This window comes from Ursus americanus, chromosome 10 (genome assembly GCF_024610735.1).
Source record: "Ursus americanus isolate L20-20 chromosome 10, mUrsAme1.1.p, whole genome shotgun sequence".
Taxonomy (NCBI): Eukaryota; Metazoa; Chordata; class Mammalia; order Carnivora; family Ursidae; genus Ursus; species Ursus americanus.
The window spans coordinates 29,585,651-29,605,107 of NC_142136.1; the positions used below are offsets into that span (position 1 = coordinate 29,585,651).

Here is a 19,457-nt window from a genome sequence, read left to right on the forward strand (position 1 = left end):
TTTAAATTTAAGAGTATAACTGTAGAGGATTTCAACTTAAAATTTAACATATTTGCATATTTTCTTTCTATCCATATTTTGCATATTGGGACTATGTTTTCTCTAAATTGAAATTAAGGGCTGTTTTCTTTCTTCACTAAATATTTTATCAAACTTTTTTCCCATTTCATATAGTGCTTATAATTGTCTACTTGCTTGATTTCTAGGCACCATTCGATACTAGTAACTTGACTCTGATACTGTACTCTTGATTTTCCTCCTTCCTCTCTGTTCCTGCCATTTCTTTGCTGATTTCTCTTTTCATTCCTTAAATTTTGGTGTTTCACTGTGTTCTGTGCTGGGTCCTTTTTGTTTTACTATGGAAACTCTGGGCTATGTCATGGCCATCTATGGCTTCAATTTCATTCTGTATGTTAACACTTCTTACCTAAAGTTGCTCTGGGACTCCAGAGCTATGTGTTGAGCTGCTGATGGCCCAGTTGCTCTGGAGTGTCTCCCTGGTACTACAGATTAATAATGAGCTTTCTTTTCCCTCTATCCAAATCTCTCACTTTTTCCTTTGTGCTGTCTCAGTAAATGGTACCATCCATCCTAGTTGTCAGGGACCTGAGAGACATCCTTGATTCTTCCTACCATTTCTACATCCCTTCACTCACCAAAGTATGGTGACTCCATCATGAAAGAATGCCTTGAATCTCTACGCTGTGGACTGAAGATTTGTGTTGAGCCCCCTTCCCCCATTCATATTGCTGAAGCCCTAAGCTGCAATGTGATGATACTTGGAATTGGGTTGGGAGAGTTAGGTCCTGAGGGTAGAGCTCTCATAAATGGGATTAGTGCCCTCATAAGAAGAGACAGGAGAGAGAGGATCTCTTTTTCACCATGTGACGACACAGCAAGAAGGTGGCTGTTCACAAGCCAGCAAGAATTATGGTCCTCATCAGAACCCAACCATTGCTATTAACATCCTGATGTTGGACTTCCAGACTCCAGAACTGTGAGGAATAAATGTTTATTGCATAAGCCACCCTATCTGTGGTATTCTGTTAAGCAACCTGAACTAAGACACTGTACCTTTCTTCATCTCCACTTTCTACTTCTAGTCAGGCCCCCATAATCTTTGTGCAGTGCCGTCTTTTTTTTTTTTTTTTTGAGATTTATTTACTTTAGAGCAAGAGAGTGACAGAATGTGAGCATGAGTGCGGTGGGGAGGAGGAGCAGAGAGAGGGAGAGGGATAAGCAGACTCTGTACTCAGTGAGGAGCCTGATGTGGGGCTCAGTCTCATGACCCTGAGATCATGACCTGAGCCAAAGTCAAGAGTCAAGTGCTTAACCAGCTCAGCCACCCAGATGCCCCTGTGCAGTACCCTCTTAACCTGATATAACTTGTAGCCTGCTCTTTAATGTGATTTCCATGCTACAGACAGGGTAATCTTTCTAAAATACAAATCTGATTTTTTTCTCCAGTTTTCTTCAAAGCTTCTCACTAGGCTTTTGGTAAGATCCCAACTCCTTACTGAGGCTGACAAGTCCCATATGATCTAGCCCTTGCCTGTCTATTGGGCTTCATCCATAAAGATGTTACCTTACTTGCATTCCTGTGTATTGAGCTCCCTTCATTTCTTAGAAGGCTTGTTTTCTTCCATGTCTGGGTGTTCACAAAGTAAATACTATTCACTTTCCTTTTCCCTCACCTTTTGCCCTCACTCGATCCTTCTAATTGTTTATGTCTCACTCTGTTAGTTCTGGGAAATCTTCCTTGATTCCCTTGTTACCACTCCCAGAGCATTCTTGTTTCATTATCTGCTGCTTCTATTAGGATAAAGATGTCTCGTTCATGTTGTATTTTATTGTCCTAGCACCAGTGCTTGACATGAAGACGCTTATTAAATATCAGCTGAGCTAATCAACAGTTAGTTAGTTAGTACTTTGTGTTGTTGATAAGTCATCATTTGCCTTATAAGGTTGCATACTTGTTCCTACATTTTTGCTGTGATTTAAAAAATGAACTATTTTGGCACATAGCCATTTGCTTCTAGTAATTTCTTCCATAGGACAAATGATGAAGTGGAAGAACTAGGTCAGAGGGTCTGGATGTTTTTTATGCTTTTTACTGTTTTTTCGTCTAAATGAGTTGTGTGAATTTATAATACCACCAATAATGAATTTCTATACAAGTTGTAGCATATATCGGTGTTCATTTCTTTTTATTGCCAAATAACATTCCCCTTGTTTAGATATATACCATATCTGTCTATTGTTTATTTGGTGGATATTTGGGTTTCCACCTTTTGACTGTTAGGAACAATGCTGCTGTGAAAACTCATATGTAAGATTTTGTGTAGACATAAGGCTTAATTTCTTTTGCATATATACCTATGAGTAGAATTACTGAATCATATAGTAACTGTTTGACTGAGTTTTCTATTGTTGCATAACTAACAACTACACATTTAGCAGGTTAAACCAACACTGATTTAGTGGTGTCACAGTTCTGCAGGTCGGAGCTATAGGCATTGCTCAGCTAGCTTGTCTGCTTAGCCAGAGAAGCTCTGAGTCTGACTTCTTTTCTGCAACTGGCCAGAGAAAACTCAGCTTTTGAAGGGCTTATGATTAGATTAGAACTGCCTGGACAATCTTATTAAAGCCAACTGTGCTATATAATGTAACATAATCATGGGAGTGGTATATTATCACATTTACAGGTTCCAGGGGGTTAGGTTGTGGAATCTTAGGGACCACTTTTAGATTTAGTCTGCCACAACTGCTTTTATTGTTACCAAATGATATCTGTTTCTTTTATTTTCATCTTTGGTTACCATTCCCCGTGTCTTTGTTTTCTTTTTATATTAGGCTTTATGAGATTGTAAAGAACAGAGATCAGATTATCTTGGGTAATGAGGATTTATTTCAAAGTATATACACACCTTATAGAAACAGAAACTTTGCAGTGGCTGAATAGTGAAGCACAGATATCTTTTTTTTTTTTTTTTTTTTGAGATTTTATTTATTTTAGGGACACCTGGATGGCTCAGTTTGTTAAGCATCTGCCTTTGGCTCAGGTCATGATCCTAGGGTCCCAGGATTGAGTCCTGCATTGGGCTGCTCCCTCTGCCTGCTGCTCCCTCTGCTTGTGCTCTCTCTCTCTCTCAATAATAAATAAAAGATTTTATTTATTAGAGAGAGAGAGGGGAGGGGAGTGAGGGAAGGAGCAGAGGGAGAGAGACAAGCAGACTGCACTGAGCACGGAGCCCCATGCAGGGCTTGATCCCATGACGCTGAGATCACGACCTGAGCTGAAACCAAGAATCAGACACTTAACTGACTGAGGAGCAACCTAGGCGCTCCAGCACAGATGTCTTTTATTCCCTGTTTTGTGACTCTTATACTGGTGATTCAGTTTATCTCTTCACTGATTCTATTGCCTATATTCTCCTTCCACTGCTATTAAGCTTTGGCTTATTGGTGCCTCTCTGTCTTGTCACTTCTCAAGCAATAGTTAAGCACATGAACTTAAGAGTCACTCAGTCTGTGTTTGAATTCCAGCTCTGCTGTCTTTAGCTGCATCAACTTCAAAATAGAAATAACACTTACTTTTCTAGATTTTTTTTGAAGATTCATGGGATAACATATCTAGTACCTGACATATACTTGTAAAATAAATAGTAGATAATATGATGTGTTTTGTTCCTATCTTCATTTCTAAACACAAGAAATAAAGGTTTGAATAGATCATTTATCAAGTAGTATAGGCTGTCTGTTTGAATTTTTATACTAGGCCATTTCCGAGATCAGGTACTGACCTTCAGTAAGATCTCCTGCTGATAGGGGTTTGGGGTAGTTCTGAAGCATAGTGCCCTAAGTATAGGGAAACATTTATAGAACTGCTTTCTGGATATGTTAGAATATGTTAGTTACATTTAATATTTCTATTAATGTGAATTGGTTAGTTATCTTTGACTCATTTATCTAGTGGTATCTTGGTATTTTTTCTTGGAAATTCGATAAGTTTATTATACACTATTAGCAGTTAAAACTCTGTTACTCACCTGTTAGAAATCTTAATTAAAAATTTGTCAAATGTTTTACTTAGTTACATAGGTTCTTTTATATTGCTTTACCTTTTTTTCGTTTTAATTAGGATTAAGTTTTCAATTTCCAAAAATGTCCTTTGGCCTCTGTAGCAGTGATCATATAATTTCTCTTGGCTTAACCTGTAAGTTTGGTGTTAATGATCAGTTTTTAAAAGAATATGACACTGTCCATGCATTACTGGGGTAAACTTTACTGAGTTATGGAATATTAACATACAGCTGACACTTTGGCAACATGGGTTTGAACTTTGTGGATCCACAGACCTGGATTTTTTTCAATAAATACAGATTTATACTATAAATACATTTCCTTTTACAATTTTCTTAGTATTTTCTTTAACTTTATTGTAAGAATGTAGCACAATATATACATGTATAACATACAAAATATGTATTAATTGGCTATGTTATCAGTAAGGCATCTGTCAACAGTAGGCAATTAGTGTTTGAGGAGTCAAAAGTTATGCACAGATTTTTAACTGTACAGGGGTCAGTGCCCCTAACCCCACTATTGTTCAAGGGTCAGCTGTATTTATTAATAATTTGTTAAGTGAGCTTTCATGTCTTTTTAATGTATCAGATTTAGAATTGGTTTCATTTTCTTATAGACAGAATTAGTAATAGGTTTTTAAATGTTTGTGACTTTCTGCTTGTCCAGCCATATAACTAAATTTTAAATTGTATAGCTTTGTGATAGGGAAACATGGTAAACCTTTATTGTGAGACATGTACTTGATTTAAATTTTTTGAACAGATGATGAACTGGTACAAAAATTTGTAAATAATGTCTTTTTTCTTTCAAGGTATCCTTTGTGTGGCTGATCAATGTCATGGCTTACGTGAACTGGCCCTGAATTACCACTTGTTAAGTGATGAATTGCTGCTTGCTTTATCTTCTGAAAAACATGTCCGATTAGAACATTTGCGCATTGATGTAGTCAGTGAGAATCCTGGACAGACACACTTCCATACTATTCAGAAAAGCAGCTGGGATGCTTTCATCAGACATTCACCAAAAGTGAACTTAGTGATGTATTTTTTTTTATATGAAGAGGAATTTGATCCATTCTTTCGGTATGAAATACCTGCCACCCATCTTTACTTTGGGAGATCAGTAAGCAAAGATGTGCTTGGCCGTGTGGGAATGACATGCCCTAGGCTAGTTGAACTAGTAGTGTGTGCTAATGGATTACGGCCACTTGATGAAGAGTTAATTCGCATTGCAGAACGTTGTAAAAATTTGTCAGCTATTGGACTAGGGGAATGTGAAGTCTCATGTAGTGCCTTTGTTGAGTTTGTGAAGATGTGTGGCGGCCGCCTGTCTCAGTTATCCATTATGGAAGAAGTATTAATTCCTGACCAAAAATATAGTTTGGAGCAGATCCATTGGGAGGTGTCCAAGCATCTTGGTAGGGTGTGGTTTCCAGACATGATGCCCACTTGGTAAAGACTGAATGATGTAGGGCATGGTGAAAAGCACCTTAACATTAAGCATATTGTATTTATAATAAGAGTTTATTTCCTGTAGTTCTGATGTAATTCTATTTTGTGGCATGGAAATTTGATACCTGCATTGAATACGTAAGGATTGTTTATTGGAAGACCCATGGACCAGTTTCGGTCAGAAAACTTCATCTCTTTCTTTAGCCTAATAGCAATCAAAGCTCAGAAAAACTTTTTTTAAATGTGGTTCAGATCTGAAATTAATAACCAGTTATGAAGCTTAACAGTCTGAAAGAAACAAAACCTATATATTATAATATCTGAGAAGTGAGTACTAATAGGTTTTCCAAAGTTATGTTCTCTATGCATTTTTTAAAAATGTAAACTTGACATTTTAGGGTCTTCAGTTATACATACACCTGTTATAAGGTGTTTAATATAGCTCAGGACAGAGCATTTTGTGAGAAAAATGTAGGCTATATCATATCGAATGAAAGAGATTGGTTGAATGTTCTGGAATATGTTACAGAGCTGTTCAAACAGGTGTGTGTAAGTACTTGGATCTCTTAGAAAACTGGAAATATCAAAGTGGTTATTATAGAAAGATAATAAACAGAGCCAAGATCAAATTAAAAGAAAACAACAGGAAGGGAGGCAGTGTTTAACTTTGTATAAACTTTCAGGTTTTCTCTATAATCTGCTAAACCATATAAATTCTCTTCTGTGATGTTACTATGTATGTGACACTTTGAGGCATCCTATTGTAAAGTAAGGAATGCTTTACCAGTTCTCCTTGGTTTTATCTTTGTTTAAGCTAGTTTTGAAGTATTATACAGTAATTGAAATGAAAAGCTTATCTATTTAAAAAAGCCAAATTGAAGTAATTAAAAGTAGAACTTTAAAATGTTTATAAATTATTTCCATGAAAGAATATTATTCTCCAGTGAATTTTAGTGATGGCTCATTTTTCCATTTTGGAATTAAATAGTTATATAAGTAGAACTTTCAAAAATCATAAAAGGAGCACCAGTGTAGAGTTCAGCATAAACAAGTAAACTTAAAAGAGGATATATTTAAGTTCATAATCATATTTTTGAGTAAATATTGCTCAGTGGACTGGAAAATTTTAATAGAAAAATGTCTGCAGTTTTGTGATTGTTAATTTGGTTAAAGTGCTATTTTATATTATTTAAGTTAGGTAGCATTTTTATTACTTTCATATGAATAAAGGTAATCCATACATTGCTGTAAAAATACTAAGTTTTGGGCTATATTTAGTTTTTTTAGGTATTATATAAGCTTTGATACTGAGCACTAGTGCTAGTAGATATTACCTTCCTAAGGGAAATTATAAATGATTTAACCCAACGGACTAATATATTAATGCTTGAAACTTTAGAAAGCATCTTGGTAATTATGGAAACTAACAGTCTTACAGATCTAATCTATTTTTAAAATAGATTACCTTCCTAGGAATAAAGTAAAAGGTTATTTTTCAAAAGGGTATTCTGGCCACATATAAATGAGAAAAAAGGCTGATCCAGACTTGGAAATTAAAAGCAATTATTGTAATATTTTCCCCTCTTACTAAACAGTAAATAGCTTTGTACAAGAAATACCTGTGTTAGTGGATGAAACTTTTTTTCCTTGAACAACTTTGGAAAATGGATTTGACAGTACATAATCAGTTCTAACCAAAGCTTTATTTGGAAATTTACTTTTTTGTACAAATTGAATTATATAATGCTTGAAATACTTTAAGTCACTTTATAAGTAAAATGCATAGCACTTACTTTGTTTATACTGTAAAGTATATGTTAAATGCTTTTATCAATTTGAGAATAAAGATAGTTACTAATGCTGTTGTATTATTATAATTTTTAAAAACTACCCTAGGATATGTACTTGATTTTCCAACAAGTTAAATATACAGATTTATGGTTTTAGTTTCAAATTTGTATTTGATAAATACAGTGTTTAATATTAAATAACTTTATGGTAGAATGACTATTTTGAAGGTTAGATGAGGCAAATGGAGTCTATCCTTGAAACAAGCCCTGATGACTAAAGTGATAGGAAATGTAAATTTATTTTTCAAACTTTATAAAGAAAATGGTTAAATTAGAAAGAATAGACTCTGCTTTTAGAATAAGAATTTACAAAACAGATTATTTTGAAATAGAATTCTTAAAAGTCCTTAAACCCAGGTAGCCTTGTCATAGGGAAATGTCATCTATAAATCCATACAATCAGAATAGTTTGTTGTGTTTTTTTTTTTTTTAAGTTTTATTTATTTTAGAGAGAGAGCTGGGTGTTGGAGCACAGGGAGAAAGAGTCCTAGCGGACTCCGTGCTGTGTGCAGAGCCCACTCGGCTTGACATGGGGCTTGATCTCATAACCTTGAGATCACAACCTGAGTATGACACTTAATGGACTGCGCCACCCAGGTGTCCCAAACGAGAATAGTTGCTAAACTATTGAAATTATTTTCATTTCCTGTCTTAACAGCTTCCAGAAAATAACTTCAATTTCCCTTGGTAATCTAGGCTGTTTTAACAATACTATCAGAAAAACAAAAAACAGGCATGACTAAAGATTAAATCGATTTACTGCATTCAAAGAAATTTTTATATTTACAGAAAAGCTTAGAATAGATAAATGGGAGGGGTTGATGTGAAGGCTCAGGCCTGAACTAGGCCCTTTAAGAAGCTGTAAGTAATCTGTACCCCATTCATAACTGAGAACAATCTTTGCAGACTCCAGCTTCGGTTCATCTGAGATTTTACTGTTACCAAGCAGCCAAAAAAATTTTACCTGCTTCCTGACACCCAACTATCCTTTAAACACAAGGACATATAGGACATATACAACAGACACAAAGCCCTTTATTCCAGAAGTGAACCAAGAGCTTATCCTTAGAATAATCAGTCCAGTAAAAGAATATATTAAGTAGGGGAGAGAAAATGTAGATGGGCAAATTTGAGAGCGCAGGAATCTACTTGGACAATGAAGGGTAAATGGGAAGATGCTGGAAACAAACTTCAGCAAGCCCATTTGCCTTTGGCTGTGAACAGGGAAAAACGCGTGTGGTTCTAGAATACTGTTCTTTGTATAACATACCAACAACTTTTTTTTTTTTAAGATTTTATTTATTTATTTGACAGAGATAGCCAGCGAGAGAGGGAACACAAACAGGGGGAGTGGGAGAGGAAGAAGCAGGCTCCCAGCGGAGGAGCCTGATGTGGGGCTCGATCCCATAACGCGGGGATCACGCCCTGAGCTGAAGGCAGACGCTTAACGACTGCGCCACCCAGGCGCCCCATATACCAACAACTTCTAATTAATAAATACATACATACACACATACTCTTAAAGCAACTCAAGTCCCAAAAAATTCTTTTAAGTACCACCAGACCAGATTATAAAACTAGATGAAGTTTCCTAAGACCTATTTTTTCCCTGATTTGAAAGGAGCTGATACCGAGGGTTCCAAAGATTTTACAGTTTTAGCATTTTGACCTTTTGACTGTTTTCCTGTATGCAACTATTAAAACACATTTGATGACACTTTGTGAGTATACTTAATACTGAACCAGAATTAGTAAGTGAGGATATATATTTATTCTAAAGCCCTAAATCAAACTTCAACAAAATGGTTTCTCTTAGAGGAAATTTTATACATTCATAACTCAACAGAAAAACAGAAATCACGTTTAAGTTATACAGATCAAAGGGCAGCAAAATTTAATTGACAAATTCCTGCCTGACCGTATTTTGGTTTCTCAACTACCATTTTGACAGCATCTCTACTCCAAAAGCCCTACTTCATCTTATAAGTATAGTTCACAAGTTTGATAAATTCTTAAGTACTAATGTGATTTTTATGCTGTGTGCAATAGTCACCTGAGTCTACCTATTATTTTCACGGAATTCCTTCATTTGTTAATATTCTTAGGAACTGAAAAATACTGAATGTTTTTTAACTATTTAGAATCTTGCTTTAAAATTCAAGTTCCACATCCAGATGTCCTCATTTGCCTTTGCTACGAGAACCAAGTTCTGTGCTTTAGAGTTAACACAAATGTGGCACAAGAGTTTTTGCTTGTTTCCCCAATGCAGTTCTAGAAAATCCAAAATGGTTTTCCCAGATCTCTTTTCCTAAAAATCTGGTAGAAGTTGGCATTGCCCGATTTCAGCCACTAGGTGGTGATAACGCAAAGATCCCCACGTTTGTGACATTGAAAACAACTAGCAGGTTCAAGAGGCAAAATTAGGGGCGCCTGGGTGGCGCAGTCCTTAGGCGGCTGCCTTTGGCTCAGGGCGTGATCTCGGCGTTCCGGGATCGAGTCCCACATCCGGCTCCTCCGCTGGGAGCCTGCTTCTTCCTCTCCCACTCCCCCTGCTTGTGTTCCCTCTCGCCAGCTGTCTCTCTGTCACATAAATAAATAAATAAATAAAATCTTTAAAAAAAAAAAAAGAGGCAAAATTAATTAGGAATGTTTAGGCACTGTTAACATGAGTACATAGGCTAAATGGTAGGCAGTGAAACAGTTCTCCCCACGTAGCTGAGCAGATTTCACCTTCGTGCTGCAGTAAGCGGAGTAATGCAGTGCTTCTCAAGCTATCTGGTGAAGGGAGTGGGTTTTTCAGACTGTTGTAGTGCCTATAGTTTTGAAAAAGAATTAAAATTAATTCCTAGACAAATGAAATAAAAACAAAGACATACAAAATACAAGCAATTTTTTTTATTAGATTCAGCAGAAACAAAATCACTTCAATAAGCTGCTGTAAAAGAAGTTTCTGAACGGCTTCCTAGCCTTATCTGTACTTGAGCAGAAACCTGCGGTGTTGGTGGCTGTGGTATGGGCACTGGTCTGAGGACTATACTGTGAGTAACCGTGAAACCTCGCTTGATAGTGTTTGCCATGCAGTCAACAGAACTGGATCAAAATGTGGCTCCGTTACCATTAGCTAGGTAGCCAGGGAAAGGACATTTAACCTTTCCAAGCCCCAGTGTGCTCATCTGGATCAGGTAAATAATACCTAAGTTTAGGCTTTGTAGGAGAACTCAGTGATAATGAACCTCTCAAGAGGCACTCAAATGTTAGTAGAAACTGAATAACATAATTAACATATTAACCGGATTGTGTCTGCTTCATCTTCTTACTGGTGTTTTTTCCATGAATAGACCGTGTTCAGTTGATCATCAAACATTTAAAGGACCTTGAAACCTTGTTTGATGGCCCTAAATGGAAGCACAGCTACTTGGAGATCCTTGACAAAAACCTGTCCCCTGAGAAGCGTGCCCTCTTCTACCGAGCTGGCATCTCTACTGGCTGGAAGGACTCCAAGAAGAGTAGAGTCAGAGGGTGCCTGTTCACCCAGATGCATCTGCAGTCAGACACTTCCGTGTCCCATGTGTCTGAAGAACTGCAGAAGCATTCGACTGTCAGCTCAAAGTCTGGGGTATGACTATAAAACCCAGGAAAGGCTGGCGCGTAAACTACATTAGGCCAGATCAAGGATGGCACTTTGTTCTTTGATTGATCATCATAGCTCCCATTTACTGTAACTCTCCCATGACAGACAGACATGGCTTCAGTCTTTACAACAGTCCTGACAGATGAATCACCTTAGAGATAAGGACACTAAGGTTGAGAAACGCTAAGCTGCCTCAATCACAAAATGCCAGTTGCTGGCTAATTCTAAAATGCTAGCTAGAAACTTGGCCTCTTTAACACTGTTTACCTCATCTGGAAGCACAAGTGCTGCAGCTATGGTGTCCAAATTGGTCTTTAAGTGAAGAGAACAAAAATCAAACTACTAGACTTGGTCCCAAAAGTTACAAAGCTGTAAAGTCAGTCTAAACCACCACCAAGTACTTAAATGAAAAGGCATAACTACTGTACCAGAAAAAAGTACCTCCCATCATGAAAATGTCACTGAGGGTATTTAAAAAATCTTGGCACATCATATCCACAATTTAAAAAATATGGGTCCAAAGATCCTATATATCTGATATGAACTGTAATTCATATTAACAAAGCCTTGGAGTTCGAAATCAAGATCACCTAACGTGCTTACTTTGGCCAATGCAGTAAGTTTCAGCTTCTCTCCCAAAAAAGTCCTGAGACGATAATGCAGCAATTCTGCCCAGTGCATTTCTGCTCCAAGGCAGAAAGGCCTAGGAAATCCACAAATGTAAAACCACCTCCTGAAAAACATATGCTGGTGATAGAAGGAAAAAAGAACAGTAGAATTAAACTTTTATAAACTAGAGAGTGTTTTGTTTCTGTCAGGTAAAGGGATTTCTTCATAAGTTATTTTAATAAAAGGGAATTTCATAGGTAAAAACCAGTATTCAAAATTATAAAACAAATAGAACTCTCTGTGTATAATCACTGCATCAAAAATTTGCAAGATACTGAAGAGAAATTCCTTAGTTGACGAATGTGGTTTGAAGGGGTAATAAAATTGTTTTATGGCTAAAGCAAGAGTCTTATTTCCTGTTGGCCCAAACACAGATGTTTCATTTCCCAAATAGGTAGGTTCTCCACTGTAAAGAAATATTCTTGTATAGTTGGTTTCTATCTTCTTGAACTCTGCTCCAAGTTCAGCCAACTTCTTATATGTTCTTAACACGAATTTAGAACAGTCGTAGGATTCAAACCATGTCTCCGCCCCTTTTTCTGGACTGGCTTGGACAGTCCATGTCTCGTAATAAATCCCCGTTTCATTGTCCTGCTTTACCCACTTTGCCATTTCATTAAATGTGCTTCCTAGGTAAAAAAAAAAAAAAAAATTACTTACGTGAACATCAAACTTAATCATATTAGTTTCAAGTAAAATGTTCTAACCTTATGATTAAGGCCATGAATAAATAATAGTTTTATTATTATTATCTATTTATTATTTATAGTAATAGTTCCAAACCTGCATCTCATGATAGGAATCCAAGCTCAGCCAATTTTTATTCTACTTTTCAAGGCACAAGGTATCTCTGAATTGTAAACATGTAAACATGGTATATAAAGTCTTACATAAAATCATTTGAGGTATAGTCAAAAGCAAAATTATACACATGCAGAAGCCCTCTTTCTTTACCCCACTCAAAAAATCTTGGATTCAGAGGCAAAAGAAAGAAAACAAGGAAAAAATTGTGGAAGAGGTAAAAGTGAATGGGGCAAAGGCAGTGCTAAGAATGGAGGCGGGGGAAATGCAGAGCTCTTCCGTCATGCAGCACGGTATGCATCCAGTATGAATGGCAGCCAGGGGACCAGCTACTCAAGAAGGCTGGCCTACTGATGTTACAAGAGAAAGTACTTACTATAACCTATCCACCTTGAATATTTGTTATTTCCCTTTTCTCTCTATACTTGCAGCTGTTGGGATTCTGCTTACAACCTTCCCACTAACCATACAAATTCTTCCAATGAAGCAACTGAACTGGAAATGTTTTTGGCCACGTTTGTGAACTATCCAGATTCCGGAACGGCTCACACTCTCCTACCACCTTGTACCAGACCAGAGGACTCTCTCCAAAAGTTAACAAAACACCATACTTTGCCTGGTTACAACCTCATCTGGGCATTTACAATGCCTAGTAGAGCTTGGCCCCGACATTTCACTGTCACCTTGTGTGAACCTTTATTCTTAAGTGCTCCAACTTGAGCCCATGAAATCAATACGTCGTGTCCTATAAAATGAATAGAGTGGCTGCTTTGATCAATTTTGTGGAATTAAAATTGTGGAATAATATAAAGCCTGTTTTCTTAGGACTGGGGATCCAGTTCTTAGTGTTCAACTTTAAAAAGTCACTGCTGTAATTAAGAGAGAATAATACTTCAAAACACTTCTGTAACATGAGAAAATATCAAGGAATAGGATTAATCACAAAGCAGATGGATAACTTGAAAGATTTAAGTACTAGCATATTACAAACTATTATACATGAAATAATGATCACTTGTTCATATCATACACTGATGTCAGAAAGAAAAATTTTCAGATGAGATAGGTGGACAGATAAAGGAGAAATGTGGAACTGGCCTGAAATGAAAAGAAGAGTACGAACCCCAAGCACAGTTAAAAGAGAAATGGACTTTGATATTCTTGGGATGGTTTGGGGCACATCAATTAGAAAGTAGGAAGGAAGATCAGATAACAGCACAGTGTACAGTTAGATGACCCCCAGATGACATTTAAGACACCATTCTATTCCTGCTTCTACAACCGGACCTGTGACTTGAAGAGACTGGTAAGTCATGCTACCTGGTTGACCCTCGATTCCTTACTTACAAAAGGAAGAAGAGTGTTTTCTCGTCACTGAACTGTGAGATAACATGCTCCAAAATGCTGTACGAAGAGCTATCCAAGTGGAAAGCATGATAACATCCTCCAGTCCTGTGGTTCACTGAAGAATTCTTATCACAAACAGGGCTTTCATTCCAGATTATTTCCACTTTCTTGGAGAACACCAATTACAACGCAGAGCTCTATGAATCATACGGGCAAGCCCCCTACCTCTAGCATGCAATGACAGGCTCTTGCCCATTCTACACAGGAGGTAACGAGTCAATAAAGTCAAATGTCACCCCAGGTCACACACCAGTTTCTGATAAAAGTTCTGAACTATCTTCATCACTACCCAACAATGCAACACACATAGCAAAATTCCAAGTGTCTCAGCAACTTTCCAAAACATCCAAAAGAACAGAAAATCTTAGAGATAAAATATTTTAGTTGCTCGATGAGCCTTAAATCCATAAGATTGTGTGTATTTTGGGAAGCAATGTAGAGAAGTAGTTAAGAAAATGGTCAAAGGGGTTCACTGCCAGGGTTTCAGTCCCACTTACCTAGCTGTGTGACTTTAACCACTTTGTGCTTCAGTTTCCTCATCTGTAAAATGGTGTGTGTGTGTGTGTGTGTGTGTGTGTGTGTGTGTGTGTGTGGAATAACAGTCTCTGTCTTGGGGTGGTGGTGAAGATAAATGATGTGATATAGATTAAGCACTTGGAACCACTGCTGGGCCCAGAGTAAATCCCCATAAGCGGTAGCTACTAGTATTTCTTGACATAAAAGCATGTATCATCACTGAAAGTCTTTTTCCAGATACAGTTAACAGGACCTTTAATCAGTTACTCTGTCAGGCATTTTGTGGATTTTCTTCCACTATTTTATTTAGAAAATCCAACTTAATTGCAGAAAACATTTGATCATTTCATTCATTTTTTACCATGGAATAGAGGAGAAACGCTACTCATCGTCTAAAGGTGACGACTGGCATAAGCAACAGTTTGGGTCAAAAGTTATTGCTTCCAGAAGTACATTTTGTACACTGACCTCTAAAGAGTAGAACATGACTGAAATGCCTCAATGAAAGTAATTTTTTTCATTTGGCTATTGATGCAATCAGCAAATACTGCCATATTTTTGAAACTTACCTGATATGGTTGCTACTAGAACTAATGTCCCATTTTCCTTCCAGTGAATATCATCAATTCCTTCAAAAAAGCAGGCAGCTCCTTGATTACACCAGAAAGGGGCATTCATTTCGGGTCGGAGATGGGGAAATGTACAGTTTCCAAGCTGGAAAAGTTCATACCATTCCATTGTGTAGTTCTTGCCAGTTAAAGTACTCTTGAATCCAATGGCATCATGCATAATTTTCTGTGTAAAGATCATACACGTATAAAAGCATTTGTGAAGGAACCACTGGCCCAGGAACCAAATGGGAGAAGATGTAACATACCACAACTGTGTATCAAGGAGAACAACTGCTCAGCTATTCCTCTTCCATATTGCTATTCTTGTGTCCACCGTGCGGCTCCCCAAATTCCAGGCCCTCCTCCACTCTGGTTTTGACCACTGCTGCTTATCTCAGAGAGTAAGGATGTTTGCTATACGGACATGCTCTTAATTTGCTTACAGTTTAAAATGAGTTCGAGAAGCTCTGTGCCAGTCTCAGGAAGTCTATATACTTTACAGGGCGATGAGAGGCTCAAATGGTGAGCTAACCTAGGAAAAGTGTGTACAGCAGGGACTGGAAGTGAAGTGTTTCCTGCCTGCCTTGCACCTTCCTCTGGGCTTCTTTTCTTACTTTCCAGGAGATGGGTGCAGGAGGCGGGTACGGGGATGGGACAGCAAAAGGGATTAAAGCAGCTGCATTCGTTATTGTTTGGATCACAAAGTATGGTAATATATTTTGACTATACATTTGGAAGATTTTATTTATTATTTATTTATTTATTTGAGAGAGAGAGCTTCCAAGCACATGCGTGCCCTCAAGAGGGGGGTGCGGGGCAGAGGGAGAGAGAGAGAATCTCAAGCAGACTCTGCCCCCCCAAGCACGGAACCAAGGCAGGGCTGGATCTCATGACCCCAAGATCATGACCTGAGCCAAAACCAAGAGTCAGATGTTTAACCAGCTGAGTCACCCAGGAGCCCCACTGACTACTCATTTTAAACATGCCAAGAAGAACTACAATTAAACATTATCTCAATCAGCCCTTTGAACAGCGATTAGTCCCTCAAATCCACTTAATAAATCATTTAATTAACCAAAGTTATACGATCAAGATGCAGCCTTACCAAGTGTCCCAGGAGGTTCCCATATTTAAATTCCCATACTGGGGCTTGTAACCGAAAGACTTCAATGGCATCATCACCTTTCATAACTGGGATAGGTGAGCCAGTTGGACAGAACGTGTACTTAGCTTGACAATAAGGATCTGGTTCTGGACGGAAGGAAAAGCGTCTAATAAAGAAAAAGAAACCACTAACTTAGATTCTAATAGGAATTTGGTTCCTCTTACACATTTTAGCATCCAGATTTTAGTATCACTGTCAATAACATTTTCAGAGAAAACATTCAAAAGTTTAGCCCATAGTGTTTAAACATTTTATCTGTTATATGTGAGCAAACTCCAATAATGTCTTTACTTATTTTTAAAGATTTTATTTATTTATTTGACAGGGAGAGAAAGTGCAAGCAAAGGGAGCAGCAGGCAGAGGGAGAGGGAGAAGCAGGCCCCCCACTCAGCAGGGAGCCTGAAGCAGGACTCGATCCCAGGACCCTAGAATCATGACCTGAGCTGAAGGCAGACGCTTAACCAACTGAGCCACCCAGTGGCCTCCAGTGATGTCTTTAACAGCAAGTGATACTTGAAAAGCACTTTGATAAATGCGTGCTTCTCTGTTTTCTGCTCCCTTTGTGAAAATCTTGAAGACAGGAGGCTTAACTTAAAATGTTGACAGATTAGACCTAATTCAATAGACAAACATTTACTGAATAAAGGAGTATTTTTCAAGTAATATTTAATTTCCTAAACAATCCATGTTAAGATTCCAAAATAATTAAGATTAAATAGAATGTATTTTCTATTTTCTTAAGAATTAACCAACAGGAGTGCCCCTCTATTTGCTAGATGGGATGTGGCCCAACTTATGAATCGTTTAATAAAGCCAATGAGATCTTTAAAGTTAAACAATTTTAAATAATGAAATTAACCAATGATCCTTCAGCCAGTATTTATTAAAGCTCTACTATGTGTAGGATACTACACTAGGAAGGAGGAAAACAAAATGAAAATGATGTTCCCTTCAGAACTGGGGGCTGGGAATCCATTAAACACGTAAGGAAGTGCGGTGTGGTAAGTGCTAAAGAAATACGCAGAGTCCTATGGGCACAAAAAAGAAATCGCTTCTACCTGATGTGGGGATGGGAGGGCAAAGAAGAGATGAAGACCTAGCTTAGGTTTTTAAAATACTTCCAAAGGTCAGGACACAAAAGCAGAGAAAACATTAAGTATTACAAGACAGAAGGTAAATAAGACCGTAAAATAAGGAATTTAGGCTTCAGGGCAGGAGAGGGAGGCAGGGACTGTCATGTGGCATGACACAGAGCGAACCGCAACCCCTGGACTTCTACAGCTGGCGAGGAATGAGCCTCTGAGCGAGCTTCAAGGATTGTTAAGTGGTGGCCCTGGTCTGACTGGATTTGCACACAACAAACCTTATTTTATGAGTTAGAAGAGGGCGGTGAGAGAGGGGAAATTAAGGCAGAGGTCAGTTAGGAGGTTACTGTAGTAATGTGACAAGAGAAGACCTCCCCCTCCAGAAGGCCATGGCAATGGGACAAGGGGGCGGACTCTAGAGTGGACACCCCTATCACCGTCTGTATTTGGTCCTGCAAGATACTGATGAATGAAAGACGCTGCCTCCATCTATCCTCTAAAAATCCTGGATCTCTAAGGTTTTAGACAGATCTGTTCTTTTGTAACCCTAACACATCAACAAAAATTTCTATTTTAAGAATTAAAATATTGATGTTAGCCAAAAATATTAACAATAGGCCCCTCAACGTTTGAGACTTAGGTATATTTACTTGTTTTATAGGTACTCATCTGGTTTAAACAAATACATAACTATATACAGTTTTCACTTGCCCAAAGCTAAATCTCTTGTAGGTCAAGGGTAATTTCAAAAGCATAATTTGTGTCAACTTAATCAAGTTAAATTTTACTATGTTCAGTAGAGAAGATTAAATATAATTTAATACTCGAAACTTTTATAGAAACACGAAGTTATAGTCCATGCCTTGCCCTAGTTTTAAATCAAGTAGTTTTGGATTTACGATCTCTTCCTTATTTTATTGAACATTTAATTTTTACTTCTAAGATTGTAGTTTTTTTCAAGAAAACCCAAACTTCTCTTTTCATATATATGAAGCAAAACAAGGAAGTGGTGCAAACCATTTAGAGAGCAGAATACACTAATATCTGGGCTTGACAACAGCTGGCGTTTACTAAACGTAATCCTCCTAACAAACCTGGGGGAAATGCTACTATTCTAACTCAGGACATGTGGTTACAAAGATACGGAGTATGGAACAGCTAGCGATGGTGGTGCCCGATTTGACTGGAACCCAGAACTCTCTCCTGACCACTAGGTTAAACTGCCTCCCCACTCACTATTTTGTCATCCGAAATAGTTGTGCGTTTTCAAAAGCCCTGCCTGGTGTTGACAGCGTGTTTTGTTTCTGTGTATTTAACCACCTGACCATCTTACTCTGTGTAAATACTCTTCTAGGTCAGAGGCTCCAATCAGCTTCACAGGTTTGCAGTCTCTGTCCTGGTCTTATGACTACATCCCACACCCAGACTGGAAACGGGGGACAAACGAGTCACCAACCTTCCCGGGGAGCCCAAGTCCACGGGGGCGGGGGATTCCAAGGACGCGTGACTTTTAGGGATAAAAACGGAAAGTCCCAGAGAACCCCGGCCAGTAGGTCATGCTGTACATTGTGCCAATGGGTATGCGCTCACCATAACTAACGACGTGCAGGACGTTAAGTAATAAACGCGATATTCAAAGTCTCCCCAAACTATTCAAACAGTCTGTTACTTGTATCTAAAAGTCACTCAATAAAATGACATTATTCCCCGTTTCTTCCATGATTAGGGACGGTCCTGCGCCTAGGTCACCTAGAAACTGGCGCAAGTGTCCCGAGAGGAAGAAAGACCCCAGGGCGGCGCGCGGATGACAGCTGCGACTCCGGCGCTCTCAACGCGGTCCTTCCCCGCGCCAGGAGAGACTCTGGGCCCCGGCACCCCGCCCCGCCAGCCGCGGCCGTGCGCGCGCCCACCCCGCCGTGCCCGCGCGCCGCGCGCACTCACTTGTAGGGCACGGGCCACTGGCGCCGGGAGGGGCCGGCCGCGGCCGTCGCCAGCCACAGGAGCGCTAGGGCCCAGCGCCAAAGCGCGCACCACGGGGCCGCACTCGCGGCCCGCTGCCCCTCGACCCCCAGGTCGGCGCTCCCCGCCTGCGCCATGTGGCGGCTCCCGGTGCTTCCGGCGCCTCCCCAGCCCGGCGACGCGGACGGCCCGCGAGCTGAGCATGCGCGAAGCCACGCCCCCCGCG

At 38.9% G+C, this 19,457-nt stretch overlaps 2 protein-coding genes across 4 annotated transcripts in view; one reads left to right on the forward strand and one right to left on the reverse strand.

Annotated features, from left to right (window-relative positions):
• Window positions 1–14,040, forward strand: part of FBXL3 (F-box and leucine rich repeat protein 3) — a 27,184-nt gene extending 13,144 nt beyond the window's left edge. Inside the window, exons 5-6 of one of the 2 annotated variants that reach the window (XM_087865061.1) lie at window positions 4,898–5,168; window positions 12,920–14,040. In XM_087865061.1, the coding sequence (XP_087721187.1) occupies window positions 4,898–5,168; window positions 12,920–13,208 (560 nt within the window). In that variant the 3' untranslated portion in view covers window positions 13,209–14,040. Of the gene's footprint in view, window positions 1–4,897; window positions 7,401–12,919 lie in introns of those variants that run through there. The other variant, XM_045810940.2, reaches the window with a different exon arrangement.
• Window positions 8,403–19,427, reverse strand: CLN5 (CLN5 lysosomal BMP synthase). 2 transcript variants are annotated; one of them, XR_006782104.2, is made up of 5 exons: window positions 19,214–19,427; window positions 16,128–16,293; window positions 14,981–15,206; window positions 11,622–12,316; window positions 8,403–10,200 (listed from the first exon to the last, which is right to left on the reverse strand). XR_006782104.2 is itself a non-coding variant. In XM_045811026.2 (4 exons), the coding sequence occupies exons 1-4, from the start codon at window positions 19,366–19,368 to the stop codon at window positions 11,805–11,807; spliced, it is 1,059 nt and encodes a 352-aa protein (XP_045666982.1). In that variant the 5' UTR covers window positions 19,369–19,427; the 3' UTR covers window positions 10,268–11,804. The 2 variants fall into 2 exon arrangements, 1 of the variants encoding a protein (XP_045666982.1); XM_045811026.2 differs by lacking the exon at window positions 8,403–10,200 and having other exon boundaries at window positions 10,268–12,316.
• Window positions 19,428–19,457: the final 30 nt, after the last annotated feature.

What these genes read in the sequence shown, in the direction of transcription:
- CLN5 (XM_045811026.2), bottom strand. Translation starts at nt 19,368, where the DNA reads ATGGCGCAGGCGGGGAGCGCCGACCTGGGGGTCGAGGGGCAGCGGGCC. An exon ending in CAGTGGCCCGTGCCCTACAA is followed by an intron (nt 16,294 to 19,213) that starts GTGAGTGCGCGC and finishes TTTCTTTATTAG; the next exon opens with ACGCTTTTCCTTCCGTCCAG. An exon ending in GGAACCTCCTGGGACACTTG is followed by an intron (nt 15,207 to 16,127) that starts GTAAGGCTGCAT and finishes ATCTTTACACAG; the next exon opens with AAAATTATGCATGATGCCAT.